Here is a 26,465-nt window from a genome sequence, read left to right as displayed (position 1 = left end):
GGCAATTTCACGAACTCCTGACTTCTATGCATGTTATTTACCGGTTCTTTCGAGTACATGTCTCACATGTGATGTGCGTTTCGTTCAAAGATGGTTCGGGCCTCATTGGTTGAAGACAAACAAAATGCAGGAGGCCGTCAACCCTAACTGCCAACAGCCAGGTTGTATGGCTGTGTCTGATTTATCATGCTGCGATGGCCCCATTTAGGCCTCAGTATGTTCCAGACAAAGGTCTGGAACACGCTGGAAGGCACGAGAAGGCGCATCACAGGTATCACTTGCGGCTTCGTGAATTGAATCAAGACCTCTAAATTCAAGTTTACATTCTTCTTCCTGCCGTCGCCAACTTATTTGCTACATCTCTCAAGACTACATCTCAACACGGCCCATCAAATGGCGGCAGTCACCAAAAATATCGGCAGTCAGGACAAAATCCCCTCGCACACGGCAATGGACGCTTCCACATCCGAGCGGCGAGAGTATGGTAAATCCGACCAAGACTGGGAAAGTCGGAGCAGGCTCATTCATGACTACCTTGAAAAGAACTCCCCAGAGTTTGTCAAAGTCCGCGACTTGCGCAAGAAGGTTCTTACCTTTACGTAGTTCTGTTTGCTGGCTGGAAAAGCACTAACCACCGGTCGCGACTCGCAGGGATGGGAAAATCCTGCAGGTGACACTTTCTTCGAGAACCAACGTCGTGTTGCCGAGAACCCCAGCAAGCGGGCTACAACCGCTTTCTACGACATGATGAACAAAATTGGTCAAGAGATGCAGAGAAACACGGGCGCCCTCAAAGTCAAAACTCCTAGCTGGGGCAGGACGCAGATCCTTGACATGGGCATGGCGCCCGGCGGCTTCCTCGCGACGGCCATGCACCTGAACCCAGGTGCTCAAGCGATGGGCTTCAGTCTTCCCGAGTCTGAAGGAGGTCATAAGGTCATGATACCTGACAATATCGACATTGACCGCAGAGACGTCGACGTGACCATGCTCGCTGCGGATCTGGGCGCCAATGATATCCCCGCCAACCACCCAGACTTTGCCAAGTTCCTCCCTCGCCAGTTCACGCCTGACCAAGAATTCGATCTCGTCATTTGCGGAGGAACAAAGGTGTACAAGCAAGAGCTTGCCTCGTATCGAAATGAGACAGAGTCTCAGCGACTGACCACCAGTCAGCTAGTGCTCGGCCTCGAAAGGCTCAGGCCTGGAGGAACCATGGTTGTACTTTTCCACAAGATGGAGGCTTGGGGCACGGTTCGTGAGCTCTACTGCTTTTCCCAGTTCTCTGAGGTGAAGGTCTTCAAGCCGATGACTGCTCACAACAAGCGCTCCTCATTCTACATGGTGGCCACGAGAGTTCAGAGTAAGAGCCCCCCGGCCGTCGAGGCCGTGCATCGCTGGAAAGAGATTTGGCAAGCTGCCACATTCGGGTCCATGAAGGACTTTCATGAGGCTAGGAGCAAGAACGTGCCTGACGTCGAGGAGGTACTTGACAAATTTGGTGATCAGCTTGTCCGAAAGGGTCGAAGAGTTTGGCATATCCAGGGACAAGGTCTCGAGAAAGCGCCTTTCATTTAGGGCAAGTAGTCAACTCAGTTGATTTACAGAGAGGGCAGGGGGAAGCTAGGAATTCTTCATGACTCCCTAGGTGGCCAATATCTCAGATCGTCAATTATGTCGAGTGTTTCCCTGTTAATGTTGAGGTGACTTAACTGCTTTAGTGTAGAATGCTGATGCATCAGATTTGCTGAGAGCTATAAGGTGAGTCGAATATGAAGGGCATGACTGATCACCGAAACCTGGCTAAAGGAGATCGGGTTGGCCGTCAAGGTCTAAGGGGTCCGTCCATATGGCGAAGTATACTAAGTTGCTGCCCTTCCGGGTGTCGGACTGATAATGTTTCATGCACAGAATGAGTGAGTATCTACTTTCCTCCATTACTAATTGTAAAACGAAACGAAAACAAAACACTACACACAAATACCAAAGAAAATGCACCACCAAAACGTGGAGACCAAGCACTAAGCCTATCCTCCGACTTCAAGCCGATCATTCGTCAGGGAGTTGATTCAACGACCTCCCAGCCAGCAATGGAGCCATGTTCAAATGTTACCCTCGTCTCTGACGAGCAACTCGAAATAAATTTTGGAAGCCCAGGTAGCTCGCTCCATCCTTTCTGGAAGGCCTTGCCTAAAGAGCTCCGGCTTATGGTACTCGAGAAGCTCCCGCCGCTAGCTAAGGAAAGACATGAAATGGCACGTTGGGCCAGCGTCTCAAGGGAATGGCAATATTTCTTTGAGCCTGAGATATTTGAAAATCTCAGCATTCGGTCCTGCAGAAGAGAGATCGGTCGCATGGACCAGGTTGTGAGAGGTTACCGGATACAGCTTGTCAAGCATATCACCCTCCTCGTCGGAACAGCGGAGTTCACCGGCGTAGAATACGAACTGCGAGAAGATGTCGAAAGGACAACAGCAATCAGTATGGTAGTCGTTGGAGCGCTGACAGCCCTATTCCAGGTGCTGTCACAATGGGGAAAAGCAATACCTGGACATCATATCGCGTTTGAACTTTGTGCTGGCTTCAAAGCTGACAACCACGTCATGCACCCTTGCAACGCCTTTCATCGATACACTCGTGACCGAGCACAGGCAAACCGGATTTTGGATGGCAAGCAGCGTCTTCTCAGCACTTTCTGGGACTTCGAATCCCAAGCTCAGACATTACCACAAGTTCCCATCATTGAGAGATTCTCCATGGACCGGCAATACTACCGAAGCTTCTCATGGGAATTTCTGGAAAAGATAGTCTCCAGTACGCCCTGTATACGATATTTTGGATATATGTACTGGCCTATGACTGGTCGAAACAACCAGGGGATGGATGAGGTGGCCAGTCTAGAAATCCTTCAAGCCGTATGCAATAGCCCCAGGATCCGGACGTTAAATCTTTGGAACGCACAACCCAGGACCTTCCCCTGGGACCTTCGGTCACACAGATCGGTCAACTATAGTCTTGGCTCTTTTGCTGTCGAGGCAACCTACCGATGTGAACGCGTCGCATTGGCCAACGTTATAGATGCCACAGACTTCTTCGAAGACCACATCAATGCTATACGCATTGGTGCCCCGGGATTCTTTTCCAACCACCCACGTCATTGGCCGTGCCTCACTAACTTGGCCCTGACAATACCTGCTGATGGACTTGCTCTCAACGTTGCGAGGACGAATTTCTTGGTAATGGCAGCAGGATTGGCAGCCATCCATATGCCTAAGCTTGAAATGATGGAAGTATCCAATCCCACGGAGCTAGTAGTATTTTCCCTCCGATTCAGCATTGGGGAAGATCAGACTGCGAAACTCTCAATTGCAGCGATTTGGCAACTGGAAATTTGCGAGGAGGCTTTCAAGCCGTGGCAACTGGTCGCAGATGCGTGCCCTACGATTGATCTGCGAAGTGGAAACTATTCAGTGGGAGGAATTGCGCTCCAAGCTGCAGCTGTTTCCAAAAATAGTCGAGTGGTAGTCAAGATTCTTACACGTCAGCATGCTTATTACATGCGCTTCATAGATCCAAGAATTACTCCCAAGACCAATAACGGTACACATACCTCACGAGACGCGGTAGAGGAGAGCAAGTAACTCAACTAGATCGAGGCAGTTAATCTTATATCAATGTAATGCGATGGCAGTAATAGCTCCAAATAATTCCGTCGCCTCTTCCACCTTGTGATACTGGCAAACTTACGGTTTCTAAAGACTAAGAATACTACACTCTGGTTACGCGTCAAATAAACGGATAAGCCGGATCCGAACCGGGCGAGTGTTGAACTGTCTTCCAACAGTGCACGTCTTAGAGTTCAACGCCAACGACCCGAGTCAGACTAGAACGTTTCTGTGTAATCTTGATGCTGCCTGATAGAGTTCCCAGAGTTAACTTGGTTGGCCAGATGGGAGATGTGAGTTTGGTTTACGCTTATGTAAGGCGAACCGGAAAGATGAGACCAGGGGCCGGGCGTCGGAGGTTCAAGATGGCAGAAGCCCGAAACGGCCGAGTGCTTTGGGGGCCGTGGGGGGCCTGGGAACTGGAGGCTGGAGCGAGCATATGATCCACTTTCTTTCTCATCTCACCTGCATCCCCGTCAGTCACATTTCACTTCAGTCGCACCACGCACGCTGTGTGAGGAGGTCTCTGGAAGAAACATCCTTCACTTCACTCTACAGTCCTCACGCAAGGCCGTATCTGTCGTTCGCTACCTCGTCCGTTCTCTGGATTCACATTCACTCGCCACACGCCACTCCCCTTCCTTGCTTGTCGGGTATTTCTTTAGCGCGCCAGCAACACGGGTAGAGTCAGACCATGTATCAGCCGTACGCAGTCAACGAGGCGCCGCGGGAACGGCCAAAGATCCTCTGCCTGCACGGTGGTGGCTCCTCAGCAGGCATCTTTCAGATACAACTCATCAGGTTATCGCGTGTCCTCGAGCCGCGCTTCGAATTCGTCTACCTCGACGGGCCGATCGAGACGGAGGCCGGGCCGGGCGTGCTCCCCGTATTCGAAGGGTGCGGGCCGTACCGACGATGGGTCAGCGACGATCCCTCCATCCCCGCCGAGGAGTTCCAGCAGCAAAAGGACACGGCGATGGAGATGCTCAAGGTGTACATGCAGCAGACGGGGCCCTACGTCGGGGTGCTGGGGTTCTCGCAGGGCGCGCGCGCGGCGTCGAGTCTGTTGATTGAGCAGCAGCGGCAGCCGTTTGTGCCGTACAACTTCTTTGGGGTGTTTCTGTGCGGGACGTATCCGCCTTTTGTGCCTGACGATGTGCTGATTCGGTTGCCGACTGTTCATGTGGTGGGCTTGTTTGATCCGTGGAAGCCGGCGAGCGAGATGTTGATTGAGCAGTGTTCTGAGCGGAGTACGCGCAAGGTTGTGAGGTATCCGGGGGGCCATCACCTGCCGAACGCGCCGGAAGCTATTCAGAATATTGCGAACATGGTGATTGATTTGTGGAAGGAAACCACGGGGGCGACGGCGTGATGGACGATGGGAGAGCATTATCATCAGCGAGAAATCCGGAGAGACTCACGACCTAGTCTGACCACACGAGGGAGACGGGCATAGTGCAACCATTCGCGGGGGGTCAAGGCTGTGGGATGAGACGGCCAGCATTGGCGTGATGAGGAGGACAAGCGTCGCTTACTTCGTCTGTCTCTTCACCATTTCTCTCAGTCATGATTGTGGGGAAATATGAAAGATGAGGAAGATGACGATGGAGAAACCAGAGAGCAAGCCAATGGGGACACGAGAGGCTCTTCGTGGTCAGTCAAGTGGCTTGGTGAATGGCGGGGAATCTTGGGTCAAGACGATGACGGGTGAGAGTGAGACATCATCAGCGTCGGGGTGGTCTTGTTTGGAGACTTTATATGAAACAGAAATTTGACCGAAAACGAACGAACTTGATGAGGTTGGTCACTCATACACTCACGCTATCGCCCGTTCACTCACAATGATAGTGAAGATTCTGAGCTGTTTTCGAACCACAAAATCGAGTGTGAGATGACACATGATCGGGTATCATTAGGTGTACAACCGAGCTAAGGGCTCTCATTCTAAACTAGAAGATTCATTATGAAATTGGAGACTCAAGTGAAAAAGAAGTGAAAAAAGATGTCCGAGTCTGAGACTGGTGGTGTGTGAGTGACGGCGGCAGGATTCAGCTGGTGAAGCGTGGCAGCGCAGCCAACTTTCCCACGCCAGTGATGTGGGGACGGCTCAAGAGAGATTAGCGTAGATCGAAGCTCCAAAGTCGCTGATTATCTCATCTACGAACACCAGAGGTGGGAATCTGTTAAGAATCCACCTCTATCCCAGCACTGCACAGGGAATGCCCCGCTGTCGGTCGACGTCACCTGCGGCAGGAAGAGGACAAGCTCCTGTCGGACCTTCTCTCTGGCGCCAACAACAAAAACAGGGAACCCGGCCGCGCGGAGAGGAGACGAGAATGCGACGGCAGCTGCTGCACCTCCTCAGAGCCAGGAGCCGAACCTGGGATTTCTTTCCTGCTTCTTGATCCCCTTGTTCTTCGATCAATTGCCAGCATCGATCCAGGAAGTCATCTCCTGTGAGCTCTTGTCAATTCGGTCGTGTTGCTCGACTCCTGCTCCCACGATCCGACCACGCCGATTCCCCCGATCGATCGACTTTTAAGTCAAACGGACAGAGCGTCACGCGAAAATATCCCCGGAAAAACGAAGCAATCGCGGTCGCCATGGCCAACTTCAACTGGGTGTCCCGTATGCTGGGGTGGGATAGGCACCCACGCCATCACCACGACTTCCACTCGGACTGGATCCGCGATGACCGAAGACGCCGTACGTATCCCCTCTAATCGATCACCTTCTTCTTTGGACCTTCGGGCTATACCAATTCCTACCGTGTCGTTCTTCTGCACGTTATGGAACCCCCTCATCAGTTACAACAGCTTACACCTGGGCCTGCTGCCCTGATCTAGTCCTTCCGCAATACCGAAGCGAGCACCTCGAGTCCGCGATTCCTGCCCCCGAAGTAACAAAGATTGCCCTCAAGCTTCGACACCTAATCGAGCTGGCAGTCCCCTGCGAATTGGACGAAGTCGAGATCACAAAGGCGCATAGCAAGATCATCACGACCAAGGTCGTCAAGGCCGCCAAGGAAGCTGGCGGCTCGCACTACGGATCATGTGTTGTCTTCTGCTTGATTGTCTGCAAGAGATGGTTCAAGCACCAGGCCTTGGCTGAGCTCTGGGACGCCGACCTACACAGAGTGCGCGCCGTCGCTTGTGAGGTTATTGCGAAGCAAATGTATGAACTTGTAACGCCACTGTTCAAGAGAAGACTCCCGGGAGACTAACAGCTGTATACAGCATCGAAACCGAAGACGACCTCCAATACCTCATGCACTCCGTTCTCCTCCGCCGATACTCTGTGGTTGTTGACGGCGAAGCCACACCGCCCGCGAACGCTATTGAAAAGGCCGTCGATCTCCACGCCGTCAGAGTCATTGGCTCTTCTGGATACCAAAAATGCATTTCATACTTGTGGAAGGGATGGCTGGTCCAGGACGAGGACGACCCTGCAGTATTCGTCGACTACAAGGACAAGACGAATCCGTCATTCCTCGTGCACATGGACCCCGACCGCATCCGCGCTCCCATGTACCAGAATGCCACCCAGGTGCTCATCTCCCTCATCTACATTGGTCTTTACACTGCCGTCATCAACTCGGTGAACGCCAAGGGTGTTTTGGACGCGGCTGAGGTATTGTTGTACATCTTCACCCTCGGCTTCATCTGCGAGGAGGTCACCAAGTTCTGGAAGGCCGGCTACCACATTCTGGGTTTCTGGAATGCATTCAATGGCGTTCTCTACACCTTCATCACGTTATCCCTCATTCTTCGCATCATCGGCCTTACCCACGACGAGGGCGAACCCGCGCGGAAAATGTACAGCGAATTGAGCTACAACTTCTTGGCTTTCAGCGCACCCATGATTTGGTCTCGCCTCTTGCTTTATCTCGACAGCTTCCGCTTCTTTGGAGCCATGCTGGTCGTGCTAAAGGTCATGATGAAGGAGTCAATCATCTTCTTCGCCCTGCTTGCTGTGTTGATCATTGGATTTCTCCAGGCCTTTATTGGTCTCGACTTGGCGGACGACTTGGTGGCTGATGATATAACATTCATCATGTCAGCCATGGCTAATGCCATCATGCAGAGCCCCGACTTTGACGGATTCGACAGGTTTTCGCCGCCGTTCGGTATTATCCTGTACTACTGCTTCACGTTCATTGTCATGGTAAGAGATGGTTCTAGGAGAGCTCCGAATCAGTTGCTAATTCGGATCGCAGGTCGTCTTGCTCAACATCCTCATTGCGCTGTACAACTCTGCATACGAAGACATTTACGACAACGCCAACGACGAGTACCTCGCGCTGTTTGCTCAAAAGACGATGCAATTCGTTCGTGCCCCCGATGAAAACGTCTATATCCCGCCATTCAACCTAATTGAGATGATTGTCATTTGCCTCTTCTGGTGGATGGAGAAATCCAAATTCGAGAAGATGAGCGACGTCATCATGGGAATCCTGTACTCGCCAGTCCTTGTTGTTGCCGCGATCTTCGAGACTCGCTCAGCCGCCGACATTAGGAGCAACCGAGCGAGAGGCGAGGAAGACGACGACACGATCGAGGAGTGGGAGCAGATGATGGACCAGGTCGACTTCGAATCCGATGGATGGAACAAGGTCTGCGCAAGCGCCAAGACCAACCTGGAGCACGATCCTACAATCTACGAGGTACAACAGTTGCGAAGCGAGGTTGAAGAGCTCAAGAAGATGTTGGTCGAGATCTCCAAGGCTGTTTCGGCTGGAAATGCTGGTAATGGCCAGGCCTCGACCAACTTGATTGATCTGGGTGAGCCTGCCGAGAGCTCCTCCAGCAAGAAGAAGAATAAGAAGAAGGGTAAGAAGAACAAGAAGGAGAAGAAGGCAGGCGATGACGCCAAAGACGCGGCAGCGGCAGCCTCCTCCAGCTCGAGCGATGAAGAGTGAAGAGCTTTCATCTAATGATTCTGGCAGTGGTGGGGGCCCTGCGCTGTGTGTTTTATTGAATTGAGTTTGTACATGTTATGGCTGTCACGTCACGTCACGCTATTACGAACTTGTTTTGTTTCGATTTCGGGAACCATGGGAACTGGTAGCTGGCAACTTGGGATACGAGTCAGGGAAGTATTGGCGTCGGACATCAGTCATGGTTTGTAATAAGGCGAGGCGTCGTGTTGAATAAGGCAAATCCAATTACCAATTTTGACGACTTGGGTGGAAAAGCGCGCCAGGACAGGTTAGATTGTGTGAGCAATGCCAACACTTGGGAAGCGATTGAATCTCCGTGACCGGCTCCGGTGCGATGGTTCAGCCGAGGACTTGTGGCACGACGTGAAGGAGGGCCCCATTATCATCACTTGGCGGTCATTTACTGCATCTGCTACAAGTACGAGGCACAAGTGCGAGCGCTTGGGGCAGTGAGTTGTCCCGGTTGCCGGCTCGGGTGCTAGGCGAGGGTGGCTGTGGTGTCCGCTGGCGTAGAAAAAATGCGGAGGAGATGGTAGTTTTTGTTGGCCCGCCTGCAGAGGAACACTAGGAGAACCTTATTTTTGGGTGCTTTGGATGGGATGAGTCTTCTTTTGACCTCCCCAGCTGGGAATAACGGCGTGGGGAAAGCTGACTTGATGTTAGCTCTAAACAGGGGCTTAGGCTTGTGTCGTTTTCGGGTGCGCAGCTTGAAGGGCTTCTGGGTTATGAATTGCAATCGAGACTCGGATTCACTTCTTCTCTTTTCCTGATTCATCCCCTCTCATACGATATGAAAGCAGTCAAGTTATCAACTTCAATCCCGAAAGATGAACCCCTGGATGAGAACAAGGAGGGGGAGAGTGAAGGGCTGGAACAAGCGGCATCTTCAAGCTCAAGACGTTTTAAACTTTTGCGGCGCCAAAAGAGCCTAAGACGGGCCCCGGTCCAATCATCACCCCGGATGATGGTCGCGACAGGGTTATGCTGCCACCCCAACTCTGGGAATGGAACGCTCGGCACTCGAAGCGAGAAACGCCAAACGTCTTTCTGGGGAGGTCACTAGTGAGTTGGTGTGTATCCATTGGGTACTTTGTTAGAATTGGATGCTAGAGACTTTGAGGTAGGTACATGGAAGGGGGAGAGAGTGAAAGGGGATTAAGCTTGCCGTACCTACCGGTAATCCTTGGAGGACCACAACTCCCCTCCTCTCATCCAAGATTCCCCTGTTTCTGTTTGGGATGAACGAGGTTTGGCCATTGTTTCTGGTCTGGCTTGGTTGTAGACCTGAATGGTTGGTTCGGTCGAGGGGGCTGCTTACTGGCTGACCAGCGACCGTCTTTCCTAGGCGGTACACGGCTTTAGCGGCTACTTATGGGGGCTAGAAATGATACAATCTTGTTGCGTCTCTTGTCAACGTTTTTGCACGTTGGATGATGTACTGCTCGCAGGCGCTTACACTACAGCAGGCCTGGGGGCCACGACTATTCGAAACGTGATCCGAACATTGGCGCGGGAAGGACGGGACATGCACAGCGGCTGTGTTGGATCCCGGTAGACAGTCATTTTGGGCTGTATGGCTACAGCAGAGCCAGCTGGGCACACACTGAGACTTGCTGTCATCCAATCCGCAGAAGGCCTCGTTGGCTTGTCATGCTAAACTTGGAGGCGTTGCTGTCTGCCTCCGCGAGGTCCCCTTGCTATTGTTCTAATTTTGGTCGAATTCGGCTTAGGGCCAACTCTAGTAGACCAAGTTGCTGGTCGTGTAGGTTGGTAATGTCTCTGGTGCCACGGCCACTGTCAGCCCAAAAGAAGGCGAGGAAAAAAGCTTGGACTCGAAATAGACTTGATTGCATTCAGACGAGGGACCTCTCCTCTCTCATCTTCCCTCCCATGCCCACCTCCCCCAGGATCAGCATGCGTCAGGAAAATGCTTGGCCTGCACGCTTGTTCGTGTTTGTTCCCACAGCCACTCCCCTGATCCCTGGCCCTTGGCTCTGGCTCTCTGACTGCTGCCACCTCGGATGTCAGATACACCCGGCCGGCTGGGGCGCGGGTTTGGGGATGGAGACCATGCCACCATGGCAACTATCCCATCCGCGAGGCGGAGCTTAATTGTGATTACCTTACGCTACTTGAGGGGCTACCGCCTAGCTGAGTTTTGTTTCTTCTGGTCTTGGTCGGTGGTTCGAGGTGGGGTCTGGCGCCCAAGGGTCAATTTGCTTCCGAGACGGACTTGCTGAAGGAGGCCGCCGCCACATGGTTTGGGGACCAAGGCTTGGGAGTGATGGGATCAAACGTGGATGGTGCCTGGGGGAGGTGGAGGGGTGTGGGCTTGAGGAGGGAGGCTTGGGATGTTCCAAGGAGTGTAAGCCGTTTGAGGGCCGTGTTTAGTGTTGTTTCTTGGGGATCTATCATCTCGAGCTGAAGGCTGCAAGAAGATCTACGTGTATAAAAAGACATCATCCCTCCCGTGAGATTTGGGCTTTGCTCATCATCAAATCATAAAGTATTCACACAACACATCAGCACGCATCAACTATTCTACTCGACACCAACTCATCCATCTTACAGCCTCACAAACGTCACCCAAAATGCATACATCATCCCTCCTCGCAACCATCCTCCCCGCCGCAGGAGCCTTCGCTCAATACGGCTACGGCGCCCAAGAATCCTCCACAAACACCGCTTCCGCCGCCGCCTCCTCCTCCTCCAGCATCGCCGGCGTCCACGTCGTCAAGGTCGGCGACGGCGGCCTCACCTTCGAGCCCAACAGCATCACCGCCGCCGTCGGCGAGGTCGTCGAGTTCCACTTCTACCCGCGCGCCCACTCCGTCGCTCAGTCGGCCTTTGACTCGCCATGCCAGCCGCTAACCAACGGGTCCATGACGGGCTTCTTCAGCGGTCCGGTTCAGGTTGCCTCTGGTGTTGGGTCTGAGGTGTTTACTGTTGAAGTCAAGGACACGAATCCCAAGTGGTTTTACTGTGCTACTGGGCAGCATTGCCAGGGTGGTATGGTTGGTGTTATCAATGCTCCGTAAGTTTCTGTGTCTTTCAGAGGTATGAAGTCAAGCTTGCCAACTGATTTGATAGTGCCAGCGGTGCAAGGACTATTGAGCAATACGCCCAGGCTGCCGCCGCCGCGCAGTCCAACGTCGCTCCCAGCGCAACCGGCGGCGGCACCCTCGGCTCCGCGGCCACTGGTAGCCCCAGCTCTGCCTCGAGCTCCCCCTCTGCTTCATCCTCGTCGCAGCCCAGCGCTGGCATCGAGGCCCGCGGCGACGTGCGCTGGGGTCTGCTCAGCTTGGGCATGGCTGCCGCTGGTGTTGTTGGTGGACTTCTCATCTAATATCCTGCGGAGTGGTTTTATTTTGAGTAGGTAGAAAAAGACTGGGAAGGATTGCGGGATCACGTTTATACCAATTGTGCATTTAACGGTTGAGGTTTACCAAAAAGAGACGAAAGGTTGGATTGGATGGTTGCAAAGCCTGGAGCTTCTTCTCATTGAATGGAATGGGTGGTTCGCCCACTCCTTCGATATACATAGTACCATATTGCATGTTTGCTACTTTGTGACAATTTGAATTTTGATCAATAGCAAATGAAAGAAATCATATTCCGCGCCATGCTAGTGGTTGGGTCGCTAAGGGGTTGTGCTCATAGCGGGACCCGTGATCCGTTCCACATACGGTAGTCATACATGTATCCTTGGACCTCCCAGAGTTGAGAAGAGACTCTCTCAAAGCGATTCATCTTTGTTTCTTCATGTTCCTCCCAAATTATCTCTTTCCCACCGAGATCTTCAGCAATCGAACTTGTCTTTATAAAAGGCAAAATTGAAACTTGCCTCGAGTTGACCTCCATTTGGCCGTTGGGCTGCTCGTCACTCCTTTGCCGAAGGTTCTTCTATGTCACTTAAATAGATCTCTCCACAAAAGCCTCGGTACGGAACAGGTGGATGAATATAGTTGGTATCCCGTCTTCCAATCCCTTTTCTACCTTAAATCCATGCCCTGCGGGCATGTAATCCTCAGGTTTCATCCAATGGCCACTGAGAGCCTTTTCATCCCGATAAATCCAGAAGTCATGTTGCGCGTCGAATCCAAAGATCAATGTGAACTTAATTCCATTCCCAGACTTGATCTCTACTGCTCCTTCAAATTCCCAAAGGTCGCAGCTCTCAAAAGTAAGTGTGGACGAGATCCAAGCAACCAAAAATGGTGAAGTCTTGCGCAGCATTACATGCAATTTTGGTCGCTTATCGTCGATGCAGAACTTGATATTACGGCCAGGAATCCACAAATTCTCTGCCTGTAGGCCCATATTGAATTCCTTAGCAATGAAGAGAACCTTCTTTTCGAATGGCCGGCTTTCGGATGCGCAGCTGCTAGCATAGAGCCTTTCCGGTCTCGTTCTGACATAGCTCTCATTGCTGAGCTGATGGAGCAAAATGCCCTGGTATTCATGGTTGGAACCTTCAATCTTTCGACAACCTAGCCCAAGAAAATAAAGGCCTTCGCCAAATGCAAAAAGCTTGGATTCAAGGCGGAGACCCTTGTTTGTCATCGAAAACTACGAGTATTGGTGTACACATGTTAGTAGAGAGATCTGAGACGGTTTCTTGTGAATTCGAACGGACCTCTGGGCCACGTCTTGGATCGCTTAGGAATGTTAGATTGCAACAACCGCGGAAATGATCCGGAGTAGTGGTGAGGATGCCACGAAGCTCTTCTAAGTCATCTATGCAAGTGACTGTGGGATCACACCAAGCGAACAGTGACATGTCGTTGGTCTCCTTGATGATCTCTTCCTGTAGACGAATGAAAGCTCGGTTGCCTTCCCCATAAAGCAAAGGCATGCTGACGCCAAAGATGCCTAAGAGTGAGTAAGCGCGATCTTCCTCTTTCTTTGCCTGGCGACCAGCAGCCCACGACATGCGCCGGCCCACTGGAATACCGGCCAGGAGATCCTGAATACTTTCGTGCGTCGATGAGTCGTGTCTCAAGATTTCAGCGTTGATGGATGTTCGCATTTGAATTTGTCGTGAGAGGTTGAACCGGCTGCCAATTGCATTCCAATTCTTGTCGTAGAATTCCATTTTGCCCGGAGCGATGAGCTCCTGAAGGGTCCAGCCTCTGGTGAACCACATGGATTTCGCCAAGTCACCTCCTCGACCGACATCCGAGAGATACGCGAAGCAAATCTCCGCCTCTGCATACCACCTGAACATTGAGTTGATGGCTTCAGTAAGTTCGGTGAGGTTCCGCTTATCGATGCAACAAGTGTCTATCCAGGCGTATCCGATCCCGATCTCGAGTGCCTTGGCGCAAGTTTTCTCAATCTTCGACCACCCAAGCAGCTTTTTGGACCTTATGTCGGCACTGGCCATGTCTTCGAAGGTGACCTCATCCTCATCGCTCTCCCATCGATGAGAAAGGATAGCGTAGGCTGTTGAAATCCCCTGGTCTTCGAGTTCCTGCTTTCTTGCCCAATGCATCTCCTCGATGCGAAGGGTGGAGCAGTTAAGAAGCTTCATCGTGACGTTGTGTGAGGATTGATCAGTAGAAAAATTGACGACGGTCAGATGTTGTTGGTTCCCAACGACTCAGATAGCAGTGGCTCAGAATTATGGAGCCGTATCTCACGCGGAACTTGATGCGGAATCAGCCTATAAGGGACGTAATTGATAGGTAAGCCAGATCAGCAGGCTACGAGGCAACGAGGCAACTAGGCAGAACCAATAGCTGTGTCTCATATCCTACACATGCTAGCCTATCAAATCTTTAGAATATGTGACACCTTAACGCGAGTGCGCACACGCGACGAAAATCTCACCAGTGACTGGACGCGCCGCATCGCCTTTATGATTGTGTCCTACGCCACAGGCGCTAAGAATGAATTTCGAGCGGAAAATGATACGTTGGGGAACTGAGGCTCAATGATATGCGATTGCCACTGAAGAATTCGCCGAATTTATATGCTCACTCGATCATTTATGAGTTCTGCCGACGAATAAAGTGAACGAATGCACGGGCACGGTTTCTTTAGGGGCATGCATATTCAAAGAGTTTGATGACTCGACACGCATTAGTCCTTACAGGAAGTAAGTAAAATCAACATTCACATAAAATCAAGCTTATTTGAATCAGATGTTACGTGTAACACTACAACTTTATCAGAATAACGAACACATCAAGCCTGGCTTCAGCCTGAAATCGGAGAGAACTGTTCTCAATAAATTGAAGCGAAAAAGTCATAAACAGTAACTCATGCAAGAATCTAGAGTAGGCACCTTCTGAGTTGCGAAACTCGACATTTATTTCGATACTTGCGCTGTATGTTGAGTTCATAGATGCCGGACCGAATGTCGTGACCGATCCCGAAGTCATGTCTTTACCCATATTAACACGACCTCTCGACCTTGTAGCACCTGGGCCTGTCTTCGAAGCATGGTCTTCCACAAAAGTCTCGTTCAAGTTGGCATCGAGGCTGTGCTGTATACGGTCCCTAGGACCTCCACTCGCCTTCCAGGCCAATGAAGGGCCGACTTAAACGTTGTTAGAATAATAGTAAACAGAAAGGGAGGGGAAAGCTTGGGATCAGTTACTGGAGAACCTGATAACTTTTGGGCTCACAATTTTCTCCTAACTCGCCGTGCACTTTCCAGGAGCATAATATCCGCATCGAATTGCATAGTTGCCAATTTTATCAGGGATGTCGTAGTCTTTGGTCGAACTCCTAGCTCCCCGACAAATACCGCATCTGAAGTTCGGGTTCGTTGCCGAGTTGGAGATATTCGACTCTTTGTCCTCCATCGTACCGCCAATGTCGTTTTTGCAATACCATTGGGCGTTGGAAGCAGGGATGGAAGCCATGAAGGGATCCGACACGGTGGAGTCGTAGAAGAAAGCACAGTCCTTGGCCGCAGAGCCAGCAACCAAAGCCGCCATAATCAAAGTTGCCCAGTTCTGCATGATTGGGACGACAATGGTAGCTTCGCGTGGTAGTTATGAGTCAGGCGGCGAGGGGATGGGTTAGAAGGCGTTGACTGAACCGGTTGACCTAGGATTGCAAAACTGTCATGCGGTTGGCCATACCATACTTTAATACCTGGCCTTCAATAACCCTTTGTGGCAAGATCTCGTAGCTGCCGTACGCTGACTCGAGATGCCCGTCGTCGCATCGTTTTAGGGAGGATATGATTGTCTTCTAATTCATATATCTAGTATTACACCCCTTAGCAAAGAGGAGCAATGTCATCTAAAAGAGTTTGTGACTTAGTAATCACGAGTCGGATGTGGTCCACCTAGTAATAAACAATGCCTTAAACAAGTATTGATCAACAAGTATTAAACTGCATCGCGCTTGGGGAGCATCCAAAAGCCTCCATAGACAGACTTCTAGTGGGACCGACCTGGGAGGTGTGTTCTCACGAAAGCGTTGATGGGAAAAGCCCGTCCGCCGAGAGCGCAAAAGTGGCAAATAGCATTGCATACCCGCCAACTAATATGCAGGCGTTGTATTCCATTCTAGTTAACTAGCCTTCCCGCATAGACTTCCTTGAGCGGTGTTTTACGAAAGACAGTGTGCTAAGTAAAGTAGGCTCTTCACTCCTCCGTAGGACTCAAGGAGTATGTCAAACACCCAATATCACGCGTTCCAGCAACACCTCCATTAATACCTGTCGGCCCGAGTTAGAAATGACATAAAGGCCACCCGTTTGGTACATGATAAGATCCCGCGGCAGTCGCGAACTTACAATCGGTCCAAAGTTGGTAGAATAATTGGCGACATCCAATTGTACCCCCACCCCAAGGTTCCTTGGGATTCTGCTCCGTTACGGCAGGCGAGCACTGTTTTCTCCAGGCCACGGTATACTTCAACTTCGCGGCATCGAAATACTTCGAGTAGTAGATCCGGGTTATTGCCTCATGTCCGGGTGTCATAACATCAGGTAAGACCTCATTACACATAGCCTTGAGTCCCTGCTTGACTGTCACTTCGTGAACATCTTTGTGCTTCGGAAAGTCGCCCTCGCTGTTGCAACGCAGTTCGCCTTTGCGAGGGGCTGTGTTGGTGATATGGTATGAGTACGTCCCGCAACCAGCATCGTATTGGCCTTTTTCGGCCATGACATTGCCTTCGCCTCCCGTGTGCCCGCCTAACGTAATTTAGTCAATGCCATCCAATGAAGATTGGAGATTGGGAGGTGGCATGGACTCACATGTGTTCGCAACTGTCTTGAATGCGTCTAGGCAGCTTTTCTGGCAAGAGCCTGCGTCAAATACCATGTTTGGTTTCCAATCGAGATTCACGATATAGCCCTTGTACGGGTCGAGTGTGACTGGCGGAGTTCGGGCCTGCAGCTTGGCTTCCTGATTGTTGCCACTTATGTCGACAACCCATGAAAGCGCTTGTGAAGCCAGGGCGTCGACTTCCTGGCAGAACTTTGCTGCCACGTTGTACTTTGACCCTGCAAATGCATCCCATTGAATCTCGGCAGGTTTGTCCATTGCGCAACTTGGGTTGGCAGATGGGGTCAAAGTCGTGGTCGGGAGTCCAGTCTCTGCTGGTGGAGGTATCCACGCCTTCGTCGTTACTGTTGTAATGGGCGTTGATGTCTGACTCCCTGCACCCGTTCGGCATCCGGACACGGCTCCACACGATGTTTCGCAATATTGAAACATAATGCCAACGCCCTCACACGACGCCTCACACGCAGTGCTTCGTGAACATCTAGACATAGTAGTTGCTGTGGCTGAGGCGGGCGGTGTGGTGATAGTGCCTGACAATAGCTTTTGCTTGATCGGATTCTTGTCCCCCAGAGGTAGATTTTCAATGAGGGTGTTGTAAGCCATCATGAAGACAACTTCGCCAATGCCCTGAGCGACGCCTTCTCCGACATTCATCAGCGGGGCGAAATCTCTGACGAAATTCGTGACCACGAGGGCGGCATTGGCGACATTTCCAGCGGTGAAAGGTAAGGTTGGGGGATTCATGAGAAGGAGGTCGTCCAGTGGGCCACCAGGAGTTGCCATGCCAATGGCCCCTTGAGCACCACATATGGCGGATCCGAACTGAGCAGCGCGTTTACCATTGGCGTCACTGTCAAACTGCCTGCCATCAAGGCAGTCGGTAGACCTTCGTATAATTTCTTCCAGCCGCTTCGCTAGTCCTTCGTCCATGGTGACCATCAGATCCCCTGGGGTATAGCCAGCAGTAGCGGTGGCAATTGGCGTGATTAAAGGTGTGGCAGTACTGGATAGAGCTTCGTCAGTAACATCGTACATGTAGCGTATGTTAAGACTATCTTTTCAGGAGAATCACCCTTCTGGTCTGGTTGGATCTGGCACAGGGGTGAGTGTAGCAACGCCCTTCCCTTCTGCAGATAAGACAATCGTTTTCGTGTCCGCAAGACCAGCCGCGCTACTAGCCGTTGTATCAGGAATTATATGGTCCGCAAATCGAATGCTTGGCTGCTCGGGATGCTTGAAGCTCCAGGCCGAAAGGAGCAACATGGCAATTGTTGTGAACGCGGAGCCCTTTGACTTGAATGTCTTGGAGAGGAAATGCCCAAAGTGGCGACGTTCAATCTCGGCGTCGATTACAAAGTTGGCCGATTGAATTACCTCTCGTACCTCTTGGTAGCACTTGTCATCAGTCTTTTCGCAACCGATCAACGTCTTCCGGACTTCGTCCTGAGCATCAGGTGACAAGGCAACATGGAACCCTGCACCCTCTTTGCCCGACATCCAGATCACTTTACCACTGAGATCTGGAAGTTCTCCCTTTGAAGAAATAAGGTATCAGCTTTCTTAGTTGGACCGGCGGACAACAATGGTACTCACATTTCCTTGATATTGACTGAGTTGCCCAAGATCGAAAACCTTTTCCTCTTGGGTTACAGCAAAGACTGCTGCAACGATGCAGATGAAAAGACAACGGACGACTGCGGAGCCCATATCAACGGAATCTCTGGATAGAACTAAGATAAGAAAGCTATTCTTCGCGGTGGGGATGTGAAGAGAGAGAGGCTTTTTCGCGTTGTTATACAAAATTCTGGTGGTTTGTCTTCACTGACCTCAGAGGAGATGGAAGCGCGAGTATTTATGCCTTCTCTATCTTCCCCTATCTCCATAATTGAATTCGTCTTTCATCTTGGAAAGACTTCTTCGATACAGTCACAGCTTCAAGCCGGTGGTGAGCTGTTGGCTTCGGCCTGAAACTTCCGAGCTAATCTGCATGTCGACGAGAGTCGACCATTAGGGCCTGCGAAGGGCATCGCCATGCCGGGGGCTTTGGGGCTGCCCCAAAACCCCCACACGATGTCTTTCAGGATGAAGCTCAATAATCACGATCCATGACTGTCATTCTGACGCTTTTGTTGGAGTTGTTGGCTGGCGAAGCACGGGCCAAACCCTCTACTTCACATTGTGCTATTTCAGCTGACCCTACCCATCGAGTTTGAGCACCGATTGTTAGTATCAAAATAGTGCCTGTGCATATCACTGCCTGTTGGGGGCGAATGGTTGGAACCTGGCTCTGCTGCATCACTTGGTTTGTATTCATGTCAGTTGGTTTCATTTGACTGCTTGCCAACAGTGGCTCAGGGGCTAGACCTATCTGCCAACCTTAAGTACGTGTCTCTACAGGTAGCCAATTCGAACGGAGAGTTAGATTGCCCAGCTTTGGGGGCCCAACTAAACCGGGAAGGACCAAGCATGGCCCCCATTGCCTGAACCGCAGCCAACGTGCGGGCGGCTTGTTTGGGGTACAAATACGTGGTTGGTGCCCTCACTTCATGTTCCAACACCAGCTCTGTACCCAAACAACAGACCACATCCCAATCTTTCATTTTCCCCCGACACGACCCAAAGGCAGTTCGCCGCTCATAGACGGAGATGAGCGGCACCCCCAAACAGAGCTTCGTCGAAGCATGCGGAAACGGCGACTTACCACTGGCTCAAAGCATTATGCAGGATCACAGCGACTTCAAGGCACAGCAGAAACGTTATGTGTATCCTGACACTTTGATGAGGCACGCAGTTAATGAGGCAGCCTGGAACAATCACGCACATGTTGTGGCCTTCTTATTCGACAACGGAGCTAGGATTACCGATTCAGTTGTCCTTGCTGTATCTAAACGCCACAACAAAACGATGTTGGAGGAAATCCTCAAGAGAGGGTATAACATCAACACAGTGGAGCCGGGCGTGACCTTGCTGACGTTTGTACCTCCCATAGTACCAGGTTTCGAGAAACGTGACACTGATCCTCTCAAACAGGCTATCCACCGGACACACTGAGTGGATGGAGGTGCTGTTACAACACGGAGCAGACCCCAATGTCAAAGACTCGAGGGGATGGACAGCGCTTCACTCGGCTGTGGCCGACCCATCGCTGGAATCCTGTCAGCTCCTCCTTGAACACGGTGCTGTATTGCCAGCAGACATACTCCAGTCTGCTATAGATTCTGATCACACAGATACCAGGATGGACATGGTCAAATATCTCATTGACAAAGGGGCTCAACTCAACTATGTCCGCGACATCAAAATAGGCTACAAGATCTGGCAAGGATCCCCTCTACATGTTGCCGCTGGTACAAATCGACTTGACATTGCTCAGCTTCTGCTGAGTGCAGGGGCAGATCCCAGCGTCAAGTACTGGGACAATACGCCGGCCGACACAGCCAAAGAGTTGGAATACATGGATATGTATAATCTGCTTAATACAGATACAGCCCCCGAAGTATCTGCCCCTTGATGAACCAGAAAGAACGAGGTAGAATGTCTGTCCAACAAGCCCCCACAGACAATGATAGTGTCAGTCGCAAAGATGGCCACGTGAGGCTTCACTAGATACATACTATCCCATTTCAATACTCAGTCGCCGTAACAGCTGGATGCGACCTAAGATGTCGCTCAAGATATAAAGTGCAATGCAAATTCTGCTTGTAAAGTCTGAATTCCTATGACAAGAAGCTCTCTTTCAACATATCAACATCGAATTATCAGTGGCCGCAATTTGCGTGCAACTCATAACTCTTTTTGAATTTTTTGCACGTCACGATTTCAGAAGCACCCAAATCTCCACCCAAACGAACACAATTACTAAATTATGATTGTTCCGAGGAGACTTGCCCACTTTCAAATGTCTCCGAATGTCTCTGTCCCGCTCTTCGGCCTGCTGCTGCTCTTAGTAGCAGTAAGCGCTTTCCCATCGGCGTGGTCACTTGGTACGTGATCCGTAAAGCACCCCTCTCATAATGCTAGATGCTTTGCAATTGAGACTAACCTGGGGTTCTAGATTCTCATTCCATGGGACTGTCGTCCTTAGACTGGCCACGGTCTACTCCTGTCCGGCGAGATGTCGAGCCTTTCACCCAATACCCAAAGCGCGATGATGATCAGGATATCCAAGATACCTGCAATCCATTCTCCATGATTCAAAACTTCCGTGAGCCTATTGACAGACTTTATGCTCAAGGACACAATGTCTCCTTGGCTAAAAGGGTCAAATTGGAAGTCCCTGGTGATGACACAGACATGGATGTGTGGATGAGAGAACGCACGGAAATTACGAAACCAATTGTTTGGGAAGTCAGCCCAGGAACCGATGCCAACACAGCAATTTTCCGAAAATTTGGAAGGAATTCTTTTAGCCTCGGAACGAACGGTCTTTGTGGGTGCAGTTCACTGTGGATCATCAGCAGAAAAGGAGTGTATGCAACTCACTATTGGGAGAGTATCTCATTTGCGCCCGAGAAAGAATGGAGAAACCCAGGCGAAACCAATGCTGAGGTTTTCGAACGTACTGTCATTGATGGCCTCAAAAGTGGAATCGCTGTCAAAGGCAAGCCAATGCAGGCTAGGCTCAACAGAGACGAGATTGCGGACGACCATATCAAGGCTTATCTTGTTCATCCTCAACGAACATGGAAAAACACGCCCGCCGCTGTTGATGGTTATCGTGTGCAATGGAATAGGATCAAAGACACCGTGAAAGCCATCATACCGGAACTGGCGTCAGATGATAAATGGGAAGAAGTCATCTACAACCGGTTACGTGGGAACGACCGACAACTGTTTGAAACTGCACTTGGACATGTGTTATTCCAGTTTTCCCCTGATGACCAAGAGAAAAAGAAGGCTGCTCTATGGGTTGAGAGACGGAGGCAACCATACCATGACGACGCTTGGGAGTAGGCACGGTAAACACATTCGAAGCGAGTGTTGTTGAGCCCTAGAAACTGAAATCCCACAACAAATTGGCGGGACTACGGATTTGTTGTTGTTAGCTTTGCTGTTGGCTTTTGTTATCTCCTATCGTTTCATTATTTGTTTAGTCATTGGTAACTGTACAACGGTGTTTTTAGTTGAAATCTTGAGCTTCTCAGAAGTGGTTATCAGGATCCTTGAATATCACAGCCACATTTCAGATTACTCGCTACAGAGGATACCTCATCAGGAAGGTGAGCTCAAGTATACCGGTCCCAGTACAATTCTTCAATCAAGTTACCCTAGATACAAGGCTTGGCACAAAGCAGAGGCGCACTGGTTCCAGGACCATCCCTTTAGCTGTCCTCTCAATCAGCGCTGATAACGAGGTAAAGCTACTGCTTGAGGTGCCGGAAGCGCAGCAGTGTCGAGGGCAGACATTAAGTGAGCTACTATCTTTTTCGATGAAAGAGCTTTTGTCCCTAGGTCCAAATGCAAATTGCTTACCCAGACTTGATGCCCCTCATAGCCTCCCATTCACTTTCCAGGATTCCATAGCTAATCATATCATACCATTGTCTATCAAACCAATAAGACTCACGACTACGGCCCTCTTCCACGAAACCAAGCTTCTTGTATAAGTGCTGCGCTCGCTCATTGTAGGAGACAGTGCCAAGGTGAACCCTATGGTAGTTTCCATACCTGAAGGCCCAGTCGAGAGCCCAGTTGATAACCTCGGCCCCGTAGCCCTTTCCTTGGTACTGTGGTGCTATCGCGATCCCGAGGCCGACTGATCGGTGATGGGCCATTGCCGGAGGGATACCACCCCAGCCGATCGCTAGGTATCCTATGGGTTTTGGCGCAGCCGTCTTCGCTTCGTCAACTTCCTCGTCGTCGTCGCCTGAAGTATCTGCTGGAAGGCAAACCATGACAGAGAGAACAGATTTGGCCATTTGCTCAACCATCCACTCGCTGTGCTTGCTAGTCCTCGGCATCAGTGCCATCGGGTTGGAGAGGGCGACAGTGACTGGGTCATTCTCGATTTGAGTGTGTAGGAACTTCTTATCCTCGTCGTTGTTTTCCACGGCTCGAAAAATAAGCCGTTCGGAGCGATAAGCGCCGTTTAGATCATCAGTGAGCATGGTGGTTGCTAAAGTGTGCTCGTGATGTCGCAACGAATATGAATGTTCGAAGCAGTGGGAAATAAAGGGAAATACTCTGGGTACTGCTTCAAGTCTGGAATATCAATTCTTTGTGCAGTGACTGAGCCGACTCATTACCCTTATGTCTATACGGTCCATGGATGGGAGGGGTTTCCCTTTGCGTTCAAAGAGTCCGAGTGGTCCTATCGCGGGCTACCTTACTAAGCTTACGTTCAAGCTGACATCTAGCCCCAACAAAAGTTCCGTTAATGCATGTGGAGTGGGCCCCTCTTTCCATACCCCCACCCCAACTTCCTGCGAGTATTTAGACATGACGCTGGGAGCTTTTCTCGAGAGAGTTCTGTGCGCTCATGGTCCTCCGTCGATGGAAGTTGCACATTATCAACTTAACATACTAAGGACTCATGGGTGCCGGGTGAACGCATTCTACCATTCCGATAGAGAACCCCATTCTGGGGCGGGAATCCAAAGCATCTTAATAGACTTGGATGAAGTTGTTTGTGCTTTCTGGGCGATGTAGGAGATGGAGGCATTGCTTGGAATCTCAGCTCGTAAAAGTAAATGCCGTCGGATTAATTTGAAAAGGAGTCCTCATTCATGAGCAGCCCAACTTCGCATTCACATAGCATGCGTGTTGAGAATGGCGGCCAATTGACGCATTGACTTCTAAGTTCTTTGAGACTTGCTAGAATTGGTTCGAATCGTGAGCTTTCTCTACAAAGGTGAGAAGTTGCTACCTCTTCACAGAAGTACCAAGATCCTTATACCAAAAATATTGGCAAGATGAACAGAAGCACGTGTGGTGGGCCAAGCGAAATCTCTGGCGTGGCAGGATCAAAGACACAGCTGTTGTATCTGAAGCTAGACTTCAGATTGAAATCTTCCTTTTCTCAACTTAGAACGTGGATTCCAGTCCTTTGTTATCTTTCCCTTGTTGTGTCCTTGATACTCATCCAATTCCAGACTTCGTTGATGCTTGCCGTCCACTTATCAACAATAGAAGTTGAGAACTTAACCCGTGCACTGATAGATTTTACACCCCACGGTAGCTGTCTGTGAAATGCTCACATATTTAGAGCCTTTAAATGAATGAACTGATCCAGAATGATGCGAGACAATATCTAGGAAGCTATGAGAAGTAATATAAGGTACGTTATCCTATCATTGGGTGGCGTCTAGCTCTCAAACAGTTCGGACATTAGAGCTATCTCCACATCTACATCCGGCCTCCGAAATATCCGCGACCAAGCTGTACGTCTTATCTACATCCGGCCTCCGAAATATCCGCGACCAAGCTGTACGTCTTCTCTCACAGGCCGTAGAGCTCGTCGCTCTTCGCGTTTATGATTATAGATGAAGAGCGCGAAGACTAAAAATGAGCGCGACTTCTTATTTGATTGGGTTTCTCGTCTTAGCGCGACAACAATGGACTCAAGAAGCCCTTCGCTGTGCCGCTGATTACCCCTCCAGATACGGCCGGTGGGAAAGGCCATAAGTAGCCATAGGGTTCTTCAGACATCACGAACGGCAGCTACCTTTGCTTCGCTGCGTATCTTCCTATCTTAAACAAACCATGACTGTCTCGCCAACCAAGATTTTGTTGAAGAATGGCGTGCTTCTTATCCATGGAGAGGATGACAGAGTGAACCCTCAGCGGTCAGATATCCTCATCGAGGGAGACACGATTTCACAAATCGGCCCAAACGTCAGGACAACCGGCGAGGATGTCAAAGTGTTTGACTGCGAGGGCAAGATCGTATCTCCAGGCTTCATAAGCACACATCATCACGTATGGCAAACCGCGCTGAAGGGTCGCCATGTCGACCACACTCTGCTTGAGTACTTGCCGCGAGGAAACTTTATTGGGTCATTGTTCACTACCGAAGACGCATTTTGGGGTGAACTTGGCGGCGCACTTGAAGCTATTGATGGCGGGACCACGACCATTGTGGACCACTCCAGTCTGAATGTTGGCCCAGAATTCCGTAAGACCCTTACTCGATATAATTATAGCCGGTAGTTGACATTAAAAACCAGCCCCTACGTTGATTCAGGCGCTTGTAGCCTCCGGGCTTCGTTCTGTCTACTGCTACTGCGTTCCCAGAACGACCAGCTGGAGCCCGTTCTCTACAGCAGATGATTATACGTCTTCACATGTTCTCGAAGAATGGAAATCGCTGGCGACAAAGGGCCCATACGGAGACGGGCGAGTGCAAATTGGTTTCGCTGTAGATAACTTGTATCAGTCGCCCGACCAAATGAAGTTCCTCTACTCGGAGCTTCGCGCTGCAAGGGCTAAGGTCATAACATCGCACGGTGCCGGCGGCTTAGCCTTCGGCGATGGTCCTTCTGTCGTCCAGATCCTGAACAACCACAACCTGCTAGGCTCAGATATACTCATCTCTCACGCCAATTTCCCAAAGGATGGCGACGCAGAGCTTGTCAAGAAGCACAATGTCTACATCTCTGCTACTCCCAACACAGAGCTGCAGATGGGATGGCCGCCAGTCGCTCTGCAGCCTGAGTTTGAAGCAAACTCCAGCCTCGGGGTTGACTGCCACAGCTGTGGCAGCAGCTTTATGCCCAGTCAAATGCGACTCGGTCTGCAGTATGCCCGACTCGAACGACAAGAGAATCTTCGGAGACAGGGCAAGTGGAGCCGGCATGTCGGTCCCTCAGCTGAGCAAGCCTTCAATCTCGCTACAATTGGCGGAGCAAAGGCGATTGGCATGGAGGGTGAGGTTGGCCAGATCCGCGTTGGAGCAAAGGCAGATCTAGTAGTCTTCAGCACTGACAGCCCCTCCATTCTCCCTGCTGCTGAAGAAGACCCCATTGCAGCGGTGGTTCTGCATTCGAGTGAGAGAGATGTGGAAACCGTCATTGTTGGAGGCGTCATTCGGAAGGAGAATGCAAAGTTGCTACCTGTGTCAGTTACCAGTCAGGTGGAGGGGGCGAGTGACCTTGGTCTTCACGGAAAAAGTATTACGTGGAAGGATGTTGCGAAGAATTTGATTCAGTGCCGGAGTAGATTGAACAAGAAGGCAGAAGGCATCGACATGACGGCGGTGGAAGAGACGATTATGGACAATTTCTACATGAACCGGAGAGATATGCTTGAGCAGTCATGAGTATGTTACATACTAGTACATGTAGTTGACGATCCGTAGCCACTTGATTATTCTATGGTCAAGGAATTAGTATCTTGCCAACTCTAACTCCCAAATTTTTGTTCATCCAGAATGAAGCACGGAATATCTACTCCGTCTTAGAGGAGTCAATGATACAGCTGGGCGCGCTAAGTAATCCGAGTGGTTTTGAGCATCTCGCGAATCATGCACGATGGACCCATACTTATCTTACAAAGGTGTTCAAGACCACCACCAGCCATTGCCGTAACTCGGCACCTCAAACATCATCGTGAGAGAGGTCGACTTCCGGATATTCGGCTCCCGGCTCAGACATGACTTGATGGAGCAGTACA

The 26,465-nt window shown here is 50.6% G+C and overlaps 11 protein-coding genes and 1 further gene across 11 annotated transcripts; 7 read left to right on the top strand and 5 right to left on the bottom strand.

Annotated features, from left to right (window-relative positions):
- Nucleotides 1-393: 393 nt before the first annotated feature.
- Nucleotides 394-1,578, top strand: HER10_EVM0009308 (uncharacterized protein; the record flags this gene model as incomplete). Its single annotated transcript, XM_035478798.1, has 2 exons — nt 394-585; nt 652-1,578. The coding sequence occupies 2 exons, from the start codon at nt 394-396 to the stop codon at nt 1,576-1,578; spliced, it is 1,119 nt and encodes a 372-aa protein (XP_035327143.1).
- A 512-nt stretch (nt 1,579-2,090) lies between these two features.
- Nucleotides 2,091-3,641, top strand: HER10_EVM0001950 (uncharacterized protein; the record flags this gene model as incomplete). Its single annotated transcript, XM_035471682.1, has 1 exon — nt 2,091-3,641. The coding sequence occupies one exon, from the start codon at nt 2,091-2,093 to the stop codon at nt 3,639-3,641; it is 1,551 nt and encodes a 516-aa protein (XP_035326577.1).
- A 271-nt stretch (nt 3,642-3,912) lies between these two features.
- HER10_EVM0009817 (oxidoreductase) lies at nt 3,913-5,594 on the top strand. Its single transcript, XM_035479290.1, has one exon. It carries the CDS (start codon nt 4,360-4,362, stop codon nt 5,035-5,037), a length of 678 nt encoding a protein of 225 aa, XP_035327189.1. The 5' UTR covers nt 3,913-4,359; the 3' UTR covers nt 5,038-5,594.
- A 368-nt stretch (nt 5,595-5,962) lies between these two features.
- On the top strand, nt 5,963-9,462 carry HER10_EVM0008814 (potassium ion channel Yvc1). The gene is made up of 4 exons (XM_035478323.1): nt 5,963-6,371; nt 6,512-6,839; nt 6,902-7,829; nt 7,882-9,462. Exons 1-4 carry the CDS (start codon nt 6,269-6,271, stop codon nt 8,581-8,583), a joined length of 2,061 nt encoding a protein of 686 aa, XP_035327090.1. The 5' UTR covers nt 5,963-6,268; the 3' UTR covers nt 8,584-9,462.
- A 1,733-nt stretch (nt 9,463-11,195) lies between these two features.
- On the top strand, nt 11,196-11,950 carry HER10_EVM0002875 (uncharacterized protein; the record flags this gene model as incomplete). Its single annotated transcript, XM_035472568.1, has 2 exons — nt 11,196-11,638; nt 11,695-11,950. The coding sequence occupies 2 exons, from the start codon at nt 11,196-11,198 to the stop codon at nt 11,948-11,950; spliced, it is 699 nt and encodes a 232-aa protein (XP_035326651.1).
- Nucleotides 11,951-12,516: 566 nt separating this feature from the next.
- HER10_EVM0009784 (HET domain-containing protein) lies at nt 12,517-14,217 on the bottom strand (the record flags this gene model as incomplete). The annotated part of the gene is made up of 2 exons (XM_035479259.1): nt 13,241-14,217; nt 12,517-13,173 (listed from the first exon to the last, which is right to left on the bottom strand). Exons 1-2 carry the CDS (start codon nt 14,135-14,137, stop codon nt 12,517-12,519), a joined length of 1,554 nt encoding a protein of 517 aa, XP_035327185.1. The 5' UTR covers nt 14,138-14,217.
- Nucleotides 14,218-15,245: 1,028 nt separating this feature from the next.
- On the bottom strand, nt 15,246-15,575 carry HER10_EVM0000285 (uncharacterized protein; the record flags this gene model as incomplete). The annotated part of the gene is made up of 1 exon (XM_035470073.1): nt 15,246-15,575. One exon carries the CDS (start codon nt 15,573-15,575, stop codon nt 15,246-15,248), a length of 330 nt encoding a protein of 109 aa, XP_035326435.1.
- Nucleotides 15,576-16,295: 720 nt separating this feature from the next.
- Nucleotides 16,296-17,114, bottom strand: HER10_EVM0013085 (uncharacterized protein; the record flags this gene model as incomplete). Its single annotated transcript, XM_035482454.1, has 2 exons — nt 16,296-16,762; nt 16,826-17,114. 2 exons carry the CDS (start codon nt 17,112-17,114, stop codon nt 16,296-16,298), a joined length of 756 nt encoding a protein of 251 aa, XP_035327450.1.
- Nucleotides 17,115-17,337: 223 nt separating this feature from the next.
- HER10_EVM0009179 lies at nt 17,338-17,786 on the bottom strand.
- A 1,651-nt stretch (nt 17,787-19,437) lies between these two features.
- On the top strand, nt 19,438-20,409 carry HER10_EVM0002619 (uncharacterized protein). Its single transcript, XM_035472325.1, has 2 exons — nt 19,438-19,828; nt 19,887-20,409. The coding sequence occupies exons 1-2, from the start codon at nt 19,503-19,505 to the stop codon at nt 20,365-20,367; spliced, it is 807 nt and encodes a 268-aa protein (XP_035326630.1). The 5' UTR covers nt 19,438-19,502; the 3' UTR covers nt 20,368-20,409.
- A 1,915-nt stretch (nt 20,410-22,324) lies between these two features.
- On the bottom strand, nt 22,325-23,133 carry HER10_EVM0000906 (uncharacterized protein; the record flags this gene model as incomplete). The annotated part of the gene is made up of 1 exon (XM_035470673.1): nt 22,325-23,133. The coding sequence occupies exon 1, from the start codon at nt 22,961-22,963 to the stop codon at nt 22,325-22,327; it is 639 nt and encodes a 212-aa protein (XP_035326506.1). The 5' UTR covers nt 22,964-23,133.
- A 1,424-nt stretch (nt 23,134-24,557) lies between these two features.
- Nucleotides 24,558-26,112, top strand: HER10_EVM0007587 (amidohydrolase; the record flags this gene model as incomplete). The annotated part of the gene is made up of 2 exons (XM_035477140.1): nt 24,558-24,969; nt 25,022-26,112. 2 exons carry the CDS (start codon nt 24,558-24,560, stop codon nt 26,110-26,112), a joined length of 1,503 nt encoding a protein of 500 aa, XP_035327007.1.
- Nucleotides 26,113-26,465: the final 353 nt, after the last annotated feature.

The sequence above is a fragment of the Colletotrichum scovillei genome, assembly GCF_011075155.1.
Source record: "Colletotrichum scovillei strain TJNH1 chromosome Unknown Contig00011, whole genome shotgun sequence".
NCBI classification, from domain to species: Eukaryota; Fungi; Ascomycota; class Sordariomycetes; order Glomerellales; family Glomerellaceae; genus Colletotrichum; species Colletotrichum scovillei.
Note: the sequence above shows the minus strand (reverse complement) of the source record. Positions and strands in the feature narration are given on the sequence as shown.

Coding starts and splice junctions, on each gene's coding strand:
- HER10_EVM0009817 (XM_035479290.1), top strand. CDS start 4,360: ATGTATCAGCCGTACGCAGTCAACGAGGCGCCGCGGGAACGGCCAAAG.
- HER10_EVM0002619 (XM_035472325.1), top strand. CDS start 19,503: ATGAGCGGCACCCCCAAACAGAGCTTCGTCGAAGCATGCGGAAACGGC. Junction 19,829..19,886: donor CCGGGCGTGACCTTGCTGAC/GTTTGTACCTCC, acceptor CCTCTCAAACAG/GCTATCCACCGGACACACTG.
- HER10_EVM0008814 (XM_035478323.1), top strand. CDS start 6,269: ATGGCCAACTTCAACTGGGTGTCCCGTATGCTGGGGTGGGATAGGCAC. Junction 6,840..6,901: donor GAGGTTATTGCGAAGCAAAT/GTATGAACTTGT, acceptor AGCTGTATACAG/CATCGAAACCGAAGACGACC. Junction 7,830..7,881: donor GCTTCACGTTCATTGTCATG/GTAAGAGATGGT, acceptor TTCGGATCGCAG/GTCGTCTTGCTCAACATCCT.